The sequence below is a fragment of the Argiope bruennichi genome, chromosome 9 (genome assembly GCF_947563725.1).
Source record: "Argiope bruennichi chromosome 9, qqArgBrue1.1, whole genome shotgun sequence".
In the NCBI taxonomy this organism is placed as follows: Eukaryota; Metazoa; Arthropoda; class Arachnida; order Araneae; family Araneidae; genus Argiope; species Argiope bruennichi.
The window spans coordinates 123,257,820-123,280,400 of NC_079159.1; the positions used below are offsets into that span (position 1 = coordinate 123,257,820).

General features: G+C 30.4%; 2 protein-coding genes across 5 annotated transcripts in view; one reads left to right on the forward strand and one right to left on the reverse strand.

The window, feature by feature from the left end:
• LOC129984704 (neural-cadherin-like) overlaps positions 1 to 12,576 on the forward strand; it is a 287,446-nt gene extending 274,870 nt beyond the window's left edge. The window contains exons 29-36 of the mRNA XM_056094645.1: positions 857 to 1,102; positions 3,291 to 3,471; positions 5,446 to 5,612; positions 5,726 to 6,026; positions 6,105 to 6,285; positions 7,269 to 7,513; positions 9,089 to 9,331; positions 10,470 to 12,576. Coding sequence (XP_055950620.1) covers positions 857 to 1,102; positions 3,291 to 3,471; positions 5,446 to 5,612; positions 5,726 to 6,026; positions 6,105 to 6,285; positions 7,269 to 7,513; positions 9,089 to 9,331; positions 10,470 to 10,729 — 1,824 coding nt within the window. The 3' untranslated portion in view covers positions 10,730 to 12,576. The remainder of the gene's footprint in view (positions 1 to 856; positions 1,103 to 3,290; positions 3,472 to 5,445; positions 5,613 to 5,725; positions 6,027 to 6,104; positions 6,286 to 7,268; positions 7,514 to 9,088; positions 9,332 to 10,469) is intronic.
• Positions 12,577 to 18,957: 6,381 nt separating this feature from the next.
• Positions 18,958 to 22,581, reverse strand: part of LOC129985303 (echinoderm microtubule-associated protein-like CG42247) — a 48,969-nt gene continuing 45,345 nt past the window's right edge. For all 4 annotated transcript variants that reach the window (XM_056095284.1, XM_056095283.1, XM_056095282.1 and 1 more), the window contains 2 exons: positions 22,170 to 22,294; positions 18,958 to 19,341 (listed from right to left, as the gene is read on the reverse strand). In XM_056095284.1, coding sequence (XP_055951259.1) covers positions 19,222 to 19,341; positions 22,170 to 22,294 — 245 coding nt within the window. In that variant the 3' untranslated portion in view covers positions 18,958 to 19,221. The remainder of the gene's footprint in view (positions 19,342 to 22,169; positions 22,295 to 22,581) is intronic.

The window sequence follows — 22,581 nt, forward strand, 5'->3', positions numbered from 1 at the left end:
TGATGCTTATTTATGTTTCTCCTTCCCCACATATCAAAAGTGGAATTATAAAATATGCAGGTAATTAAAGTTTTCAAAAATAGGGGATACTTTGTTAAATGTTATAACAGGGTTGCCATGCCACTGGGAGAACAGGAAAAACTTGGAAAACACAGGGAATTTTACGTTCCTTAGTTATTATTTTTCCCCATTCAAAAAATGCTGAACTCTAAAGTTTGCAAGAATAAAAGATTGTAGCTAGTGCTTCCAGAAATGAAACAATATCATTTGTGATTATATAAAATAAAAACTCAGCAAAATTTTCTTTCTAAATTAAATGTTTATAATTTTCTAAATATTTTTTATAATTTTAAATGATTTACTTTTGTAATTTCTATCTTTTCCTATTCAAAATTCTTTTTAATCCACAGTCTCCTTTTTATAGGATAATTATTATTAACTTTGACTAAAATGAACACATTCTGTTGCTTCTTTTTTCATCTTTCTTTCATTGTCTGTCATGGCAGTACATGTTCCACAATTTTTTATTATTATTATTTATTTGCTTTTGAATAATACAATATTTTAAAAATATTTAAATTTACTTCACATTTAATTTAATCGATGCTTTCAACTTTATTGGAATCAAATTTACAAAAATTCATTGCTTCAAATTAAATTGTGCATTAGTAAGTTAAAAACAATGTCACTGCATTTATAAACATATTTTAAAAAAAATATTTTTGTTGTTAATTCTCTTTTATTGCTTACAAGCTTTTCATCTTGGATTTATCAATGCAAAGTTACAGAAAAAACACAGAACACTGGCTAATGATGTTGCCATGATTTTAAATTGGAATATTTTGGCATACTTTAGATTGTGCGAATGGTGGTGGATAATTGCCAGACTGCTGTAAATCAAGATTTGGATCCTCCAGTAGCAGATCGAGGTTCTTGTGAAGGCAGCTCAGCCATCAAACCATTTAATGAATTCTTGAATGTGAATGGCCCTCTGCAGTTAGGAGGTGTAAAGCATCCTGTGTTATCATCTTACAAATGGAATTTTGCTCACACCAGGAAGGGATTCAATGGTTGTATCAAAAATGTTATTCATAACAGTGAGGTAAGTTTCTTTTTGTCATTCATCATTTATGTATTTCAAATAATTATGGAAGCCAATAAATCAGTCAGCCAATCCAAACTATTTTTTCAAATTTATCAATTTTTCTTACATCTTAAAGTTTCTGACTCTTGGATATCTCATCAGTGGTTCCCTCTCTTCCATCAACAATCCATATCATAAGAAATTTGAAAATTTTTAACTTTGCTTTCTTACTGAGCTAAAACCATTAGCATCAACCACAGAATCAATTTTAATATTATTTATTATGAAAATTCATCATCTCTAGATGTGTCATTGATGGTCACTTCCAATTTTGAGAGATAGTGCAAAAAAAAAAAAAAAAAAAAAAAAAAACTTTCAAAAAATCCTTAGGCTCAATTGTCTGGGGATATTCTAAGATTGTATAAAAGCCTTGCTACAATTGCTGATAGGGAGTTTTGTTGTGCATTCATTTAGTGAGAGTGACACTCAATTGTTGTGTTTGGACCATGACAAAGCTACTGAACTTGGCCAAGAATTCAAAGTCCATATGCTGCATAGAAACTTAAGTTTATACCATGTTCTGTGAATGAGCCTGTGCATTGCTAGCACAATATAGAAATTTCCATTTTAATCGCATCCTGCAGTTCACATTTTGTGTAATCCAAATCTTTACAAAATGATCATTAATTGGCTTATCTTAACACTTTACCGACCGGTAGCGGTTCGAACATACTATGCCATTTCACCGCGCTGGGGAGCAAACGTCGAATAATCGACGACCGGTTGGTAAGCGCTGAGAACAAAACGTCGATTAATCGACGGCCGGTTGGTAAGCGCTGAGAACAAAACGTCGATTAATCGACGGCCGGTTGGTAAGCGCTGAGAACAAAACGTCGATTAATCGACGGCCGGTTGGTAAGCGCTGAGAACAAAACGTCGATTAATCGACGGCCGGTCGGTAAAGTGTTAAATTATTCATGAAACAAAAATATTTTGGGAATGGGAATAAAGCTGTCATTTCCAAAAGACAAATTACTGTTTTTGTATGTTGCTATCTTGTGTAGAATCAAGGTATTTTTAACCAGACTATGCAAAATCTAATTTTAATCTAAATGTACTTTAAAAAATGTAATCTTCAAAAAATTTAGGATTTTATAAATATTAATGCTCTAGATCTACGTAAAAGTGTTCCCCTTTCGTTATTTTTCACTCTCTTTTTTTCATTGTTACTCATTAATTCAAAATGCAAGAAACTGTATGGTTGAAATTTAATTTGTGTTCATAATACCAAAATTGTAGATTTTTTTAAAATATAAAATTGTAGATGAGATCTGACCTTGGAAAGTCTGCTCATTTGCATGTGAACATCTCTATAGTTCAAAACCCCAACCACATTGTTGCCATTTTTTAATGATATTGTTCAGCATTCAAAGTATTGAACATTTTGAAGATTGTGTGTGCAGCAAGAAGGATAATTTCTTTATAAAACAGCAAGGAGTGAAAAGATTTCGTTTACTGTATGTGGTTTTAATATCAAAACTATATAAAACTGCATATTCATATCCATTTTTTTGACAAAACTTATCAAAGGATTGACAGTTGAGTGGTCGGTTTCCTCAAGAATATATAATCACCATAATTAAAAGAACTACTAACACCATACTTGCTATATTGTGTTAAAAAAAAAAAAAAAAAAAAAACATGGGAAAGGAGAGGAAACCCTATCCAGTAGTTTCCTCTTTTTTCCTTAACTCTAAATTCTTACATTTTTAAAATCTTCTTTTAAAACAATAAAATAAAATAAAGTATTGTCTGTAATGTCCCACACCTAGGTAAAAGGTTTTAATATTGAGAAGTTAAATTTATTTAAATTAAAGTGGATATTTGGATGGTAGCATAAAAAGGGTATCAAAAGTAAATATAAATTATAAGATGGGACAATTATAAAATATACTTTTTCTCCCTTTTTTTTATTTTTGTTTTTTAATTTCCCTATTTGTTGGACTATTTTTAAAATATTGTTTTATATATTGTTTAAATCAACTTTCATTTGACTTCCTGCAAAATTAAAGTTTAATGTCAGCAAAAATTATAATATACGATTATGAAATATTTTCTGAATTATCTGCCATCTTTCTATTCTGTTGTATTTGTGCTGTCCTGAGTTCATTTTGTGTACCTCAGTATTTGTTAATTTGTCTTCCAGATGTATGATCTCGCAAGTGTTGGTGAGTCTCAAGACAGTAGGATTGGATGTCCACCAGCTGAAGAATACTGTTACCCCAACCAGATAGATAAATTTTGCCTTCATGGAACATGTGATGGAAATTTTACTTCTGCTAAATGTGTTTGCTTCCCTGGATATGAAGGGGAACGTTGTGATAAAAGTAAGCTTTCTATAAAATTCTTGCATGCACTTAAAAATAAACCTTTTCATTAGAATGAAACTGAAAATTTTTACAATTTTATATTTTGCAAAAAATGTGAAAAAAGTGAATAAATTTTCATTTTTAGAACCATTTTAAATTTAAATTTGTATAAACTTGTTTAATTTAATAAATTTTTAAATTGAATTTGCAATTTTTAACGACCTCTAACTTGATTTTCAAATTTCTTATTTTTAATTTATATATTAGGAATAATTTTATATGAAATTAAATTCTTACATACCTTTACCTTAATGATGTCCACACTACCAAAAAAATTGTATGTTTTTTCATACATATTTCAAATTTGCATAGTTTTCAAAGTTAACTTTAGTAATTTATTTTTATAACAAAACAATGTAAACTTAACTCGTTTGCATCATACAGAAATTGAAAAACTGTAATTTATTAACAAAAGTGCTTCTTATTTTATAAAAATATTTTATGAATCTAACTTTCAAAAATTGGGCCAAAATGCACCAACTGGAGAATCTTTGCTTTCATGGAAGCTCTCTATATGTTATACTAACTGAAAAAAAAAAGAAAATTAAAAAATGTCATCAGATAGTTGGAAAATTCACAGATAATTGAACAGTATTTGAACATTTCCCTGCATATACAAATTTTTATTAAACAGATGGAAAAAAAAAGGGGGAAAAAAAAAGAAAAAGAAAAAGGATGTTTCTAGCCTGAGCTATGTCACTATTAAAAAACAGATCAATTATCCTCTTTGATCATAAAAATTTGCATTTTTTTACTCCATTGCAAATCAATTTGCATTTTCTTAATTCAGTATATCAAACTGATATGCCATTCATCCTATTTCTTTTTGAAATCATGACTCTTGGAAAAATTTATGGTAAAAGATCCTTCTAAAATAATTGATATAGTGATTTCAATTTTGGTCAGAATAAGAAAGACATTTGCTTCTGAAGAACAGCTAAGCATGTTTTAAAAAATATTTGTGAAAATGTCTTAATTGTATGCTGTAAAAAAATAACTAGAGTTGCAATAACTGATTCCTAAAAATATGAATTGGCAAAAATAGATAAATAAAAATAATAAATAAATAAAAAAGTAATCTTCATGTAATCAATTATATCATGGTAGTAAACTGTTATCTTTTGTTTTATTTCATCCAAGTTCTTAATTTTGTTGACTTACAATCAAAGAGCATTAGAAGTGATCAATATCCCCCTCTCTCATAATATATTGTCTTGCTTAATTGTAGGCTATAAATAAAGAGAAATTTTTTCTATATGCCCACCATTTTTTCTATGTGCTTTCTTTTAATATACTATTATTTTGAGTAATCTTAAATTATTGGTTCCTTTCCTTGTTTTTTCCAATCATCAAAATTGAGAAGTAATATTACTCCATTATAACTAGCACATAAGTGTAGTTCATGCATTTCCGCTTATATTGCATATGCATACAGGGAAAAGGGAAGAAATTTTTTTTTTCCAGATTTGAGTAGCATCCCTGATAATAATGGTGAACTAACCTATTTCTATTACATGTTAGTTAAAAAAAATATTTTATATATAATTATTTAGATTTAATTTCAACTTACATGCATGACTTTTTTTTTTTTTTTTAAAGGTGGGAAAATAGGTTTGTAGCTTTAAAAATTAGGTGGAATGCTATGTGGGTATTTGATATGGTTGCAATTTTATGCAAGTATGCCTCTATTTGAACAAAAATTGTTAGCTGTAAAATTATAATATTATATTATAATATAATATTCTGGTAGGGGGTGAAATACTTTTAATGATCTTCTCCTTGATGAATGAAACAAACAATAAACTTTATTACCTTGGTCTTCTGGCAATGCACTTCTTCTAAATGTGATAGGTTGATTTTGAATCCCCCGATAATTATACACATTGTCAAAGAAAAAAGAAATGAAAGATTTTCTTTATTCTTTTATTTTAGAAACACAAGAGAAAATGTTTGAGCAGAACAGTTATATCAGGTATGCTTTGACTTTTAATCCGGGAGAATATTCCAATGAAATACAGTTGATGTTTCGAACTCGGCAGAAACAAGGAGAGTTATTCCGAGCAACAAGCAAGCATGGCAGGGAATATCTTATCTTAGAAGTAAGTGGAAAAAATTATTACAGGTTGTTAGCTTTAAATGTTTTATTATTTATAAAATAATTGATTTAATTTAAATCGAGTAGACAATCTAAACTATCTTTCTCACATTGCAGATAAGAAATCGAACATTGCGGTTTCGATTTAACTTGAATCATTATCGATCCAGCGAACAAGAACTTTGGCTACCTTATGTGAGTGTTAGCGATGGTCAGTGGCATACTGTGAATGTGCAACGTTATGGAAGTACAGCTACCATTGCTTTAGATGGTGGTGGAGGAAGGAGATACAATGAACTGTTAGATCATGTAGATTTACACCAGGAATTAGTAATAGACACAAAGAATGTAATTGCTGGAGGTGATGTTCAATCTGTTGCTCCCAATATTAATGTGGTAGACAATGATTTTCAAGAAGGTAATTAATTTAGTCATTTTATGATTTCCTGTTTTTCATTTCTGTCAGCTTCTGTTTCATTGGATTGCTCTTATGTAGGTTGCATGAATGATATTCGCTTGGACACCAAGTATTTACCTATGGAAAATGGATCCCAGTTTGCCTTTGTCTATGAATCCAGAAATGTGAAGTCTGGTTGCCCATCCAATAATCCTTGCCTTGGTGTATTTTGTCCTCCACCTTTCATATGTGTTGATCTTTGGATGTTGTATGAATGCACGTAAGTGACTGTGGTTGTTTGAATAAGTTTATGCTTATTTATCTGTAGAAATATCTGTGCTTATAATTTTTTTTTTTTTTCCCTTGAGATGGATTCTCATCAGATAAGTAAAATAGGATAATTCTAATTATTTATTTAAGAACAAAAATTTAATTTTGCATGTTATAAATAAATATTTAATTTGAAAGATTTGAAAGAAATTACATCATACTTTTAAAGTAATAAATATATTTATTAACTGAAAGCAGAATTTACACTTAAAAAGACAAAGGACGATTACTTCTTTGTGACTGATATTTGTATATAGAAATATCATTCTTAGATTTCCACAAGAAAACTCATTAATATATATACTAAATAATTTTGTACGGATAAGAAATTAAATCCTGTATAATGAATTATAAAATATTTATGGATTGTTATAGATGGCATCCTATAAATAATTTAAAATGTATGTTGTGTGTGAAAAAATTCCATATATATATATATAATGACTGATATAAAATATGTATCCATATTTTGGGTAAAATTAAATATTTTATTTTTGAAAAACCATGAATTCTGTATTTATTTTAAATGTATGAAGTATACAAAACTAAACTCGTTGCTCTTATACCACATATTAAGTATTATAAGTAAATTTAGAAAAATTAATTTGATGCAAGATTGTAGTTATAAAAACATTGCTGAAGGAAGTTCCTCATTTCTTCCACATCTTTTATCATTTAGTGCAAATAGTAATGATTATTTTCATTAGTTTTTGAATACCACATTTATATCTAAATTTTTTTGTTATGTATGTAAGTAATAATACAAAAACTTTTCTTGCAATAAACTTATTAGAAGACCAAGAAAATAAAATCAAATATGGCCACATAATTTTCCATTTCATAATCTAGAGGAAAAGACAATTAAAATTAGATAAAGAGACAATGAAATAAGATTTTTACCCCCTTCATAATACTTTCTTTCTTCAATTCCAGATGCCCAAAAGGTTTTGTTGTAAGCCTCGATGGCAAGAGTTGCATTGATGACGATGAGTGCATATCTCAGCAACCCTGTCTAAATGGTGGCTCCTGTGTGAATTTACCAGATGGGCAAGGGTATGAATGCATCTGTCCAAATGGGTACTTTGGAATTCATTGCAATGCTGTGAGGGAAGAGAAAGTAATGCAGTTGAGTGTTGCTGCTATGGCTCTGATCATCTTTTGCATCTTCGCTGTGCTCAGTAAGTTCTCGCCACTAACCACAATCATTGATTCGATATTGTACAATTTCATCTTCAAATTCCCAAAACATTCACTAAATATTAAAAAGTCTGCCAAGCAACCGACAGCTTGAAGAGCAGCAAAATAAATAAAAATAAACTATAATTTTCCTTGATAACCATTCTTTTTTGTAGGACTGTAGTTGATTTTACGAATTGCTACATTTGACTTTAAAATCATGTAACTGAGTGTCCATTATATATTGTGACTGACGAAGGATTAATCAACTATGCTTTAATTTTATTAAAAAACTTGATCATAAGCATATTTGAATTTTGTTTTTAAAGTTTCTTGTTTGGCATCCTAGTTATTTATACTCTCATTTTATTAGTGCAATTTGATGTAAAACATTCAAATCGCTTTTGAATTAAAATTATAATTTTTTTTAAGAGGGTGAGACGTTAATCTTTTTAAGATGGTCTTTAAGTATAGTTAGAGAGTTTCGTTTTCAGGTTGGATGAGCCGATCGGGAAACCAGAAATCATCAAGAAAATTTATTCTGAAACTGATTTTTTTTATTTTTAATATCGGTAATTCTTATCGGATATGATAACTCACTTGTATTTTTCATAAGTGGACTGAAACATCATTGGTAATGAATGAAAATCGATCATTTACTGATTGTTAAAAACAGCCCATTCATGTTTCTATGCATGCGCCAAGTCAGGGAAGATTTAAATTTCTGAGGGATCAAAATTTAAAGTATGTAGCATCGTCGGTTCTTTTGAGAAGTTCCTTCACTTCTGAAGAACAACTCTCGTACATCTAGATTACAATGAATTTTGATTCAGATTGTGTTGTCTGTTTTGTGTGTATTAAACAGTTTATTATTTGCCTTACTTTTATATTCTGTACACTTATTTAAAAAATAATAATATATAACAATACCCTGTTATCATTATTTATGGTATTGTGTTGATAATTTGATGAAATTAAATTATTTCCGTTAAATTATTCATTTTTAGTTCGAGTCACGATTGAGGCTGGGTTTAACAGCCAACACTGTTTTAAGTACTGCAAATTTTGGAGCTACAATGAGAAAAAAAAAATTAATATCTTAATTTATTATGTGTTTGTATGTAATATAATATTCTTCAAAAATGTTCCCCTTTTTTTTTTTTTTTTCTCCGAGATTTCAAGTTGTCAACATAATTAGCAAAAATAGTTTTGGTTTTGGTTTCTAGGATAAAAGAAATTGTAATTAAGGCCGAACGTCCAATATTGTTATGATTTTAAGCTTTATTACCTATCTTTTATTTAAAAGGAAGAAGAGGAGGCACATACACTCCTCCCTCCCTTATTCTTCCTTTGAAGCCGTGGAAAATTATTGCTCAAATAGAATAGATTAAGATATATTGCAACTATTTAAGAATTAAAATTATTGCAACAGATGGAAAGCTAAATTTTTTTGTTCTATTCATATTTGAGTGAGCTGGCAGGAAATATGTATATTACTCTAAAGAGAGATTAAGTAAATTTGGATAAGTACTTTTTCGTACGTCTTCAATTTCCAATAAGCTCCTTATTTCTTTCAGTCTTAGCCCTTGTGGTGATCGCCTACTCTCGTATACGCACTCACAAACCCTACGACCAAAAGGACATAATTGACGATGTGCGTGAAAACATCATTGTCTATGATGACGAAGGTGGTGGAGAAGATGACATGAATGCATATGATATCAAAACACTGCAAATTCCTATTGATGGATATGGATCCCCGATGGGAGCCAAATCTGGTCCAGAAAAGGGACCTGTAAGAGATCCACACCAGTGGCAAGGTAATTCTCTTTCCATTTCTTTTATTGATATTGTTTCTGAGATGAGATATAAAGAAGAAATAATGTCTTAATGGGGGTTTTTTATTATTATTTACTTGTATCAATCAGTTCCCAATGTTAGTTTTACAGGAAAATCTATTCTTTTTTTGGTAATTATGTACTTTAGTTAGTAAAATTTCAAAACATTAAATAATTTAAATCAAAGCTTCCTTTAAACTTATTTTGAATTATATTTTTTCTCAAATGATTTTGCATTCTCTACGATTTCATTATTGTGAAAAAGTATTAGTTAAAAATAAATTAATTAAATATATTTATTTAGATAAATATGATCCATTTTTTTCTATCTTTATATTAGACTTCCTTTTATTTAAAGAATTTGAAATCCTTCATTTTCAATCATTTTTAGTAGCCCTGAAATTCATGTTTACAACCTCATGAAAGATCAGTAGGTTAAGAAAACTTAAAAATGTATCAAATGCATAAGAAGGTAGAGGATTATTCAGCTAAATTTATGACAAAATAATTCCTTATATTTAGCTCATTAATGCTCAGCATCCTCATTTGAAAACAGGTACATTTTCTATTTTATGGCTAAACTGACACAATTATAATTTTTTTTTTTCCATTATTTAACTAGTCAGTATGTATTTTGATATTCCTAAACAAGTTTCAACTGGAATATATCTCATATTAAATAGATTTTGAAGTCATAATATAATTTTGAAATTTTTATTATTCAATTATTATATTATTATAATATCCAATTTTTATTTATAAGATAATGTAAGAAATGTTTATTTTTTGACATCTTACTCTCTTGTAAATCTTTTAATTTATATCTATAAAAACAGTTTTTAAAGCGATCTGCCATCGTTTTTATCATTTTTTTAAAAAGTATAATTAGTAAAAAATTGGAAATGAAATTTTACTTCACAGTTATTTCAGTTTTGGTATTTTTAACATAAAAGTATTTTGCTGAAATGTATACCCAAAATGAATGTGGACGTTAATGGGTGGATTTTTTTTTAAAGATTAAATATGTTTTATGCTGTTGTATATACTTTTCTGCAATTAAATTCAAAATAGAAAAAAACATTATTTCCCAAAGGGTTTTCATTCAACTCTTTCTTTCCAGCTCCACCTGGTGTCCAGCCAGATGTCGGCGACTTTATTCGAGATCATCAAGACAAGGCAGACATGGACATAAATGTTCCACCCTTCGATGATCTGCGCAATTATGCTTATGAAGGTGGTGGCAGCTCAGCTGGTTCTCTGAGCTCTCTCGCCTCCTGCACTGATGATGTTGACCATGACTTTGAATACCTGAATGGATGGGGCCCGCGCTTCCAAAAACTTGCGGATATGTATGGGCAGGGCGAGAGTGAAGAGGAATAAAATACGGAGAGAGCAAGAATCAGTTGCCAAATTCCTTACAAGCCTGGGCTAAAACTTTGAATCGACCCTCCCTTTCTGAATGAGATAACTACCTTTTTCACATTGAAATTTCAGCAATAATATCTTCATGATACTGAAAATTGTAAAGGGACTTAATATCAGCATGTTGTGTATTGATAGGTTGAGCAGTTCCATGAAGAATGCTATTCTTCCTCTTCTCTTTATCTCGTTCTGAAGGTTAGAGTCCCATTCATTGCCAAATGGCAGCTGTTGACAGCCTTTCCTCTGTGATGCCTTATTCAGGGTTATACTCATCTCAATGTTGTTTGGGAGAGTATTCCTGAAGTGTTCTCATCATTTTTTATTACATTTTATAAATAATGGATGCCATAATGATGCGGTTCTAAGTATGCAATACTGCCAACATTCATTTTAAATATGTAGATGCATACTTATGAATCTAAAGTTATAATTGTGTTTATGTGTTTCATTTCAGGTGAATGTAGGACTTAAATAATTGCAGCTTTATTTATCTATATTTGTGGATGTTTTTTAAGCATTGTTTTATACATATTCACTGTAGTATTTTTTATATTTTGTTTTATTTAGATATAATATCTCACAAAAAAAAAAAAAGAATTCCTATTTGTGCCACATGAGGAAATTTTTCTTAATTAAATATTTTAATTCATTTTGCCTATTTTTAGCATTAATTTTCAACATAATAAAGGTATTTTTATGTTAGTATTCAAATGCAATATTTTAGTAAGGCATCTACACTTTGGTTTCTCATTAAATAAACTGTAGCTGATGACTGAAATAGAAGTTCTTTTTCAAATCATGAATATTAATTGTTTTGATTTTGACTATGAATATCCGTCCATCTGTATAAACTAATCAGATTGCTCTTTTCTCTATGTAAAGTGAAGCAGTTACCCATATTACATAGTTTATAATTTAATTTTAATTTTCAAATGATTAATTAATGTTTTACATACAAGTATATTTATTTTTATTACTTTTGGATAAATTGCTTTCTGTCCTAAAAGTGGCAACATTCCTTGCTTTGTTTTGTTTTAGTGTTATTTTTTTAGCAGTCTTCCACCTCCCCCTTGAAGTATAACTAAGTAAGTAGATTTTTTAATTGAATAAAAGTATAAAAAAATTAAAATTTAAATGTCATAAAATATTTATGGCTTTTTAATATAGTGTGCAAATTTGAACTCTTAAGGTGCTATTTTTGTGTTTCTTGAACACTGGCACAAACATTAATCAGCAGGTAATTTCGACTGAACATCTTCCATTTGTTCAAATATGTAATAATTGCACATTTTGTTTAATCGAAAAGCTTGGGACGGGAATCTGTATCAATTCATTAAGATATTTATATCTACGATCAGTTTTTGACAAATAAGTAGATTGTGTTTTTCTTCTTTATTCGTTTAATTGCCTATATATTTGTAATTTGCCTGGCTTAGTTTTGTATATTTTGTGTTTTCCAGTTATATTATATTCTGGATTGAGGAATCAGCTGTAAACATTCCATTGTGTTGGAATTTAGCTGACTGCACTATTTCATTTCAATACAGTGCAGCTGACTCACTGATCTTGATTTGTATTGAAGAAGATGCTACATTTCAAAATGCCATCTGTGCAGTTACCTGAATGATGTTTAAATATTCCTCGATATCAGTTTATTGCATTTGTTGTGAGTCACTCTTTATGTATCTCTTTTATCTTTGATTCATTCATCTGAGAATGATGCAGCTGTTTTCATAAGTAGTTTTGATTTTACTTTAACTTTTTTAAATTTTTATGATAAATAAAATTTGAACATTTGATTATTTGCTAATTGTTTCTTTATTGTCTAAGCAACAAAACATATTTTAAAAAATGTATATATCAAAGCATCTAATATGATGTCAATTAGTATTAATGATTATTATTAATGATTTTTCCATTAAGTGAGGTGAGGGGTAAATTACTTAATCAATAAGTATATTTTCATTATTACTTTTTAAACAATCATACATTTTTAACCAGTTTCATGAGGACATTATAAATCTAAATATTACACATTATCAGATTCTGAAACCCTCTGCGCTTTTGTGCATCTTTCAGGAGACATTTATTTCACCAAAAAAGGAAGTGAGACGAAAAATGGAGAACTTTCTTTAGAAATAGGGTGAAAGATTATTTGGGGAATTAGGAGGTGTAACAATAGCTCATCTTTATGTGTACCATTCCTCGGCAATGTGCAAGCATTCGAGAAATGCTATTCAGGGTCCTGAAATGAGCAGTATCAAGTCACAAGCTTCTTCAGTGTCAAATTTAATTATAATTATGAATTCTTTGTTTTTAGAGCAGTGGTAGAAAAAAGATCATATAAAGTTTGAGAGGGCATAGACCGGGAATCATCAGAGAATTCCTTACATTATATGATTTATTTTTAGTTTTGATTTGGGAGGGGGGATGTCTCTTTCGGACAACGTCACATATAGTCAAATGAGATGTCTAATAAAGATTCCATGAAAAAATATTTAATTATATATATAATATGTGTTTGTGCACCAAAACCAGAGGGGTAATGTGGTGTGGAAGTTTGAAGGGAGTGTTACAGCTAGTTTGCATACAATTTAATTGACTATGGTTTAAAATTATTCCTACCCTACCAAAATATCTATTGTTGTTTCTAATGGCACTTGTTATAGACAAGCCCATTGACTTTAGAAGTCAGTGATTTTAAGCCAAGGGTATGTCTTGTTTTTTCAGTAGTGCCATTTAGGGCCAAAATTACCAAAATATCTTCCTTGTAGCTTCTAAATGAAACTAAATACAAGAAAAAATAGGATGAAACTAACAGTGATGGAGTGGTCCTTTTAATTTTCCGAGATTAGACATCAGCACTGTTGTCACTGAGCACCATATGATCCACATGAAAAATTCTCTGCACACAGAAAGAGTATGAAAGTGAGTGTTTTAACCAAATTTGTTGTTAAGTGCAATCAACTGTTCTGAAGGATTTGAAAAATTTTGTGAAGTTTTTGTTTGAAAATCAGAAGAATCTTGAATCAAGAAGACCTGAAAGACATCAAAGTGCCCACAATCGTTTTACGAGTGACCCTGTCTATTGCAGTAATGATGACAGGCAATATAAAAAATGATCATACCCTGGTATTGGAATATGATGGATGGAGAAAATTTCTTTGATATAAAATATTTTCATGCAGATAAAGTTCTTTCTTTTCAAATGATAAACACTTATTTGATAATGCATGATGTCACCATGTCTATAGATCCAATGATGTTTTAATGAGACAGACGATTGCTTTTGTACAAGTTTATATTTTAAACTAGCTTCTTATCCAGTGGCTCTTATTGATGAAACTGGAATGAAGAAAACAGAGAACTTGTTCAACATCATCATTACTCATCCAGATTTCAAACTTGCAATCTATATTATTAATGGATGATAGCACCCTTTATCATTGTATTTGAAAGATAAAGTAATCCTGCAAAAAAATATTAAAGCCATAAAGCATTTGCAACAATACTTCAAAACAACAACAGATTTTATTTGATGAAATTGTAATTGTGAATCTAAATTAGAAAGAATTCGTAGCCAACAAAAACAACAGAAGTAGTTTGAGGGGTTTGTTTTAAGCTCACTTGCAGCACTGTGGTGACAAACGAGGAAACCCCTCAGTTCAAACTGAGTTTTCGTTCGATCAGGATCACAAAGTAGATGCTTCACTTCTAAGCAGGAGACGAAATCCTCTTATCTATTTACGTTCTCATTTACGTCCTATTTTCAAATCATAATTTGATATCTTCGCAGACTTTCACAGTAAAGCGTTTTAAAAACTACATTCCACTTCATTTCATTGAACTAGAGACAGCTTGTTCAATGAAAAATTCAAAGTTGCCAGTAGATTTGTGAAGCAAGCAAAGAATGATGCTGATGAGCTCATTGTAGAAACAGCACTCGAAAATTCATCACAACTTTATGTTTATTATTGGTGAAGATAATGATTTTTTTGCAATCAACGTAGAATTTTTTTCCCCCTGGACTTAGGAAAAGGGAAGATGGAATGGAGGATTTATTCATCAAAAAGTTTGAAAGATATATATATATATATATATATATATATATATATATATATATATATATATATATATATATATATATATATATATATATATATATATATATATATATATATATATATATATATAAATAAAGAGAATGCGTAATGGCTGTTTTTGGATGATATGCAACATCTACATTTTCCCAAAAGGGAAATCCAGCAGCTTTAAAATTATTGCAAAAGCGTTCTTATTTGCATCATTAAAGAAAACTCTTTCAATCCATTTCGTGTTTCTCAGCCAGAAGTAATTGAGAAAGACATACAATTCTTTTTGATGAATTAAAAGTTCACTGAATTTATATCATCAGAGTGGAATAGCGCTGGTTTATGAAAAATGATTTATTAATTCCAATTCGTACGCATCCACTTGCCCCAGATTCCCTGTTGCCGAAAGTCCATTGCTTATGCAAGCTGTCGCGGAGGAATACCTTTCCTACAGAAGGAATCTCTGAAATATGATGAGCATGAGTGAACGGTGATGCGAGACGAACCTGCCATCATTGTTTATTGGATTTTATGATTAAATAAACTTTTTTCGATCTGTAATAAGATATAATAAATGCGAAATGCATCTTCATTTTTTTTTTTTTCCATCTTCTTCAACAACAGAGAAACTTCGTCAAATCTTTGTAATATATAAAATAATAGTCAATGGTATATAATTAAAGTATCAAGAAACTCAACAGTAAAAAATACTTGTAAATGAAATCGTAAAATGAATATTTACAAAAAAAAAAAAACTTCCCAACTGAAATTATTAAAAAAAAAAGACCCGAAATGATGTTGGAGAATTCTGAAATTAATTTAAAGTTTGCAAAAAGAGCTTAAAGTCTGCGCATTTATGATACTTAATGAATTTAATGTATCATGTGTGGGAACTTCGTACACAGTCCTTTTCTTTTTCATATTCAGCCTAAAAAAAATAGTGGCAAATTTGATAAGTTCATTTGGTGCTGTTAGGTGAAAGTCCCATTTAGAAACTATTTTGGTTACGCACTCGTAATGTTGAACCGTGGTCCATTAAATAGTGTGCAAATAAACTGGAATTTTCGCATCACACTAGCGCTCAAACAGATGTATGCCTATATGTAAATATTTTGTCATAAAATCTTTTATTAGACGACTTATTTGATTGTATTCGTCAACTTAAGGGAGGAAGGTTTAAAAAAAATGGAAGAATTAATCGGAAACAAGTACTAGTTCTTATTAAAGAACTGCTACTTATATTTTTGTAGCAAAATATATAATGTTAGCATTCATACACTTTAGAATTTGTTTAACTAGTTTTAGAATTGTATCGTTTTAAAATAATTTAGGAAAAGGTGAAAAAAAACAACATTTCATTTCTCTTTTTTTCCACTTAGCAGGCAAAGTTCACCTCTCTTGGCACAGTTAAACTGGAACTTTATTGAAGTAATAAACTGTGATTTTTTTAACCCCTTCCAAAATCTCTAATCACCTGTGTGCCCGGGTGCAGTTTTCCTTTTCCCCAAAAAGAGGACAGCATATATGCTGTCCTCTTTTGTCACAAATATAGTGTGAAGAAAACTTTGGCTTAAAATCTTTTTAAAGGAAATGCTAAAAGTAGTGTACAAAGATAAATGGTAAGAATACACACAGCTTTTTGAGTATTTGAACACGGCTGACTAAAAGAAGTTTGCAGAGTGATTACACTGGCTTGTGCGAAGCAGGATGTGTTATAACAAGATATAGCAAAATAGTCTGCCTGTTCCAACAATATCTTTAAACTAGATATTAGAAGGTGAAATATACAGGGAGTTCATTAATTATTGTCGGGGTTTCCGTACCTCATAACTTTCGAATAAAAAATATTACACAAAAACCGATTACGTATTCGTAAATTACAACTCAAAGAACTCGAATTGAGGATGATGAAAATTACCTTCGGAAATAGTTCTTCAGTGACGAATCCACTTTTCATGTGTCAGAAAAAGTGAATAAACATAACTGTAGAATATGGGGCTCGGAGAACCCGCACGATTATCAAAAGTCAAAATTTGTTCAGCGAATTTACGAATACATAATCGCCTTCAGCTGAAGTGCAAAGTGCAAATTGTGCAAGCTTTACACTTTAATATCATTAATAAAATTCTTTGAGTTGTAATTTACGAATACGTAATCGGTTTTTGTGTAATATTTTTTATTCGAAAGTTATGAGGTACGGAAACCCCGACAATAATTAATGAACACCCTATATATATATTTAAAAGTTAATCTAATCTAAATCTGACTCGTGGAAGATTAATTTAGTATTTTATATTTGCATCTCGTTGTAAAGCAAATGAGAAGTTACTTTGAGATGGATCTCATTATTTTATCCATGGCGAGATGATGAAAACATCAGAAGCGAATCCCTTCTCCGAAATTTTGCACCATGCTGTCAAAATACCTAAACATCTTCAGAAAATTACATATGGAATACAATATCGTCTCATTTGTACCACGATTTCCCAGTATCATGTTATCACTGTTATACCAAATTTGCCAAAATTTTACATTGATATAAAACATATAAGTAAATTGTATGAGATATTTGACTTGTGCATGATATTAAAAGGTTCTATATATTTCAGTTATCCATTGAAATTCCGCATGTTTTACTGTGTGCGATATTTGAATGATAATATTTTGATTCAGCAATGGCGGATATATCCTAAGAATTCGAAGTTGTATCATCTGAGGTTATTTGTACTTCTCCTATTATGTAAGGATAAATACGCAATTCTAAAAATACACAAAGATGGAATTGGTATTTTCTGGTTTTCTCTTTTTTATGATGAGCTGTTGTATATTTAATTTTTTTTTAATTTAAAATACAAAGAATAAATGGAACTCATTTTGTTACTTGTCGCTTTACAAGCAACACCAACTATCTTTATTTTCAAAATATTTTGAGGAAAAGAAGAAAAAGTTTTCGCATCCAATAAAGAGTAATTCTGATACATTTTCATGGGGGGGAAAAAGCCAGAATTGGATGCGAAAATTGTGTTCCTATTTTGAAAATTGAGATATGTGGAGGTGCTAAGTGACGAACTTTTATTCTATATTTTTCTGTAGCATATATTACTTTAGTGCTGTGGCTGCACAACACTATTATTAAAAGCAAACTCGCGTCATGTTTCTCAGCGTTATTTTTTATTTATTCATGTTATACATGAAATGACAATCTAATATATAAAAGTGAATTTTTGTTTGTTCGTATTTTATGCGCTGCCGTACTGTTCATCGGATGGCGATAAACCTTTGCCAATTTATTGCTTTGAAACCTAGAAAAAGCCATGTTTTAAGCATGGCCAGTTGTAATTTGGATGCTCACGAATCGGACAGCTACGAAATTTATTTGTTTTTACTGAAGACGGAAAAACAAAAAATATTGTTTACCCTAAAGTATACGTGAAAAATAAGTAAAAAAAGTAGAAAAAAACATTAATTATTCTTTATATATCATTCAGTTTCAATTAATGTATTCATTATAGACAAGAAGATAAATATCGCTCTCCCTATTATTCCTAATTAAACAAAATAACTATTTCAAATTTCAAACGGTATTTCTGAAATTATTTCTTCTGCGGCAGCAACGTGCAGCTAGTTGTTAATAAAATCTATTTAATTGAGATTCATTTATCATGTCTGTGTGGTGGACAAAGGACCCGCAGTATTATTTATCTTTAATCACTTGTTATCACCAAGAGAAAACCCAAAATATTTTCGAATTATACTTTTACCAGCGCGTACTTTCCGATCGCGAATCGCTTTGCGAAGCAGTGTAGGAATGCTTCTTGCCAACCAACTTAAAAAAGAAATTAATTTCTCTTTTTAAATTTATATTGGAAATCCTTACATTCTTTTAGTTCAATTTTCTTCGCATGAAGAAAAAAATTATGAAAATGAAATAAAACTTTTTGAGGATTACTTGGCACTTTGTGTTAGAAAGGCAGTTTTTAGTAGAGGCACCTGCAGAATACATGTCCGGAATCTTTAAATTAAATAGAAAATCAGCTTCGAAAACATACTTTTATTGATGAATTAAAAAGCAGAAAAAATTTTATCTTCCTATTTTTTACTTTTTACTCTACAATTTATAATTCATTATTATAAATATTATTAGATATTAAAATCAGTTTTCTCCAGTTCACTACCAGATAGTGCACTTCCAAGATTTGATTAAAATGAATCTTTTAAGAAATAATTAAATTTCTAAATAAATGAACCTCATTGAGAATACAAAATTTCAAAAGCGGAAGGAAAACTCGATTACAAAATTCCTTTTTTCCAGACGTGAAACCAACCCAGTCAGTGAAAACTCGGATGCCACGAGGTGCGTCACTCTTTGATGTTCCAGATGAAAATAGCTGGACCAGAGCTGGAAACCAGGCTGCTCCTATTCAGGAAGCGAATGACGTCCACGGGTCGGGGCCCTTGCCTTTGCTCCTCATAAGAAACCTGATGATGAGACAAATTTTATTGTTTTCATGAAAAGTTTATATTTAAATATTTACGATGTCAAATAATTGTCAGTTCTTTTCTTTTATTCTTCCGATAGTCGTAATGCACAATGGAATGTCGCCACAATTTCTTTTTTACTTTCTCGTACTCGTATTATAAAGTATAGTACTCGCCAAAAAATTTCGAACTCGAGATTTTGACGAATCTGCATGCTTTAGATCTCTCTGAGTTCGAAAAACACATTTCTGGAAAATGACCGTCTGTGACAATGATAACTCATAAATGCTTTGGGCTAGATGGATGACATTTGGAATGCGATATTTACACCAAATTTGTAGATTTCTATCAAATATTTGAGGAAAGTTCGATCAAAGAACGTCTGTCTGTCCTGCAGTTCGAATGTAATTTAACAAGATAACTACAAAACTAAGATAGCTAGGAAAATAAGATTCGATACAAAGATTTAACACGTATAAGTGTAGTAATCCATCAAATTTTGAACCAAACCAATCAGGGGTTGCCGGTCTGTGCTTCCGCTATATAAACTCTCTAAATCAAAAACGCAATGCGTTAAATATATGAAATTTAGTATGGGATAATTGAAAATAAAAGAAATCACGTAAAAAAAACATTCTCAAAAAAAGTATTGGAACACTTCCCAATAAATTACGAAAAACAATGCAAACTGAAAGTTAATATCTTGTTGGGCTGCCCTTGTTTTTTTATGACCTCTCGTAGTCCATTTGGCATGGGCTGGGCCTTTTTTTTTTTTTTTTTTTTTTTCAAAATGATCCATCGATTTTGGCTCATTCTTCGGCCAAATGTTTTCTTAAATCCTTCTTGTTAGAAATTTGATGTTCATATAGTTTTTACTGCAAATAATCCCACACATACTCAATGGGATTAAGGTCTGGACTCAATCGAGAGTCTCTCTTAATAACACTAGGTCAGTAGCAAAGGACCCATAACTTGCAAATAGCAGCAGTAGGTTTCGGGTAATTATCTCAGTAAATTTGAAATGTCTTGAGATTCCCAACTTACTCACACTTTGCTTTAAATTTCGCTTGAGAATGTCAAGATAGACATATTTATTACATTATCAATAAAATGCAAATTCCAACACCATTGCTTGCCATACAACCCCAGACTATTTAATTGTCGCCTCCATATTTGACAGCAGGATGTAAATTTTTGACATGCATGGCTGTATTTGGTTTCCGCCAAACATTTCTGCTTGCCACCCGATCCGAAACTCTTATATTTGCTTTCATCAACAAAAATGACATTTCCCCAAAATTCTTTTGGCTACTTTACATACATTTTAAGAAATGAATGTAATTTAGCTTCTAGATTTGCTTTGCTGATGTAGGACTTTCTTTGAGATACTCTGCCATGGTATTTCTTCCACTTTTTTTTCTTTTTATTATTAATAGAAGCGATGACAGAAAAGCTGAATAAGCACGAAGCTTGCAAAGTAGTCACGTGATTGTTCATAAGTGCCTAGTAAGTCTCTGAAAGAATAAGTTGCCAACAAAAGATACAACTGGAATTTTACATAAGCAGTAATCCTGACGAATAAACTGATGGACGGAAACAATTAGTCTATGCATAATATAAAATGAAGTCTCCTGAAAGCGTCTGTATGTTTGAACTTAAAAAACGCGAGAAATACTTAACTGATATTGGAGATATTTGTATCATTTTGTTAGGTATATATTAGGGAAGGTTTTAGTGCATTGAAGTCATATCAAAATAAAAAAGGCAGTTTTATAATTGCGATTATAATTATTTTCCTACTATGATTCGCGCATGCGTTAAAGCAGCAGTATTTGTGCGTTGCACTTATCCGTACATGCGCAAAGAGCAAGAGCTGTGGTATGCATATGCGATACATTTCTTTGTAAATGTCTGATTTTAAACAGCGATTGAAAACTCTTTATGAACAAAAAAATTAATTGATATTGGAGATATTTGTACCATTTTGTAGGGCATTTATTGGGAAAGGTTTTAATATATTGAAGTCTGTGGATAACTTTATGTGGCACTTTCTAGAATTACATCCAAGCAAAATCTTTTTTTCTTGGCACCAGGAGGAAAAACATCCAATATAATTTGAAAGAAATATTATGAAGCAAGCTGAATTTTATTTTCATATCGGATTACACAGAGTTGATAAACAAGTGCGGAACAGTGACTACAATAACTTATTTGTATATTTTTAAATTTTAAAACAACTTTTCTGTTGTATATTTTTGGTGAATCTGGAACAGCTTTGATATACAGTTATTTTAGCTAAAAAAATAGTTTATGGCCAAATTTTAATGAAGTGGCCAAATGTAGCGCGAACGGCATCAATAGCGTAACTGTAGCAAAAGCGCCACCGAAAAATTGCCAACCTCACAAGGCACCAAATGACTGTATATCAAAGTTTAGCTCAAAATTGTTTTATAGTTATTTTCGATGATTTCTAAATGATTTCTCTTTCTTTTTATGTTTGTTTGATGTTCATAATATTCCGATTTCATATCGGGTGGAGGCTAGGCTTAAGTTTAATGCTAATTTTCGTCTCTTGGATGTTATGCCACGGGCAACGCTATGCGGGTACTGCTAACATGAGATAGAAAAATAGGATTAATGTTTAAGGCTCCTGGACTACTTTTTTTTTTTTTTCGTTTTGCCAGCTAATTTATATGATACAGAAGATGTGTTTATACTTTTTTAAAAATCTAGCTTCTAATTTTCGGTAAGAAATCGGAGAACTAAAGTTAGAAGAGAGCATACATGAACAAGAAAATAATTTGAATTTGGAAAATGTAACTTCTCACTTGTTCAGCTTCTCTGCAAGGATAAGGAAATATCCTGATGCATCCGTCCTGCGCTGCTGCGGCCAATTTTGATCCGAATCTGTGGCAGCTCAGATAAAAAGCGCCTTCGACTGCTTTCCAAATTCCTGGAATGTTGTAAAAGGCATTTCTGAATCGTCTTTTTTTCTTGTATTTTGCAAATATCACAAGAAAAGATATATTTTTAAAATTTCCCATGCCAAAGAAAGAGCAACATAATTTAAAGTTACGAACATACTTTCTATATTACATTATTCATTACTCCACTGTTCATTTGATTTCTCAAAAGAGTTACATTAATATGGTATAACATGAAGGAAAGGTGAAAAAATAGTGCGCTCAAACTTTTAAATTAAAATTTTTAATGGAAAATATTGAAAAATTCCTTTTCTTA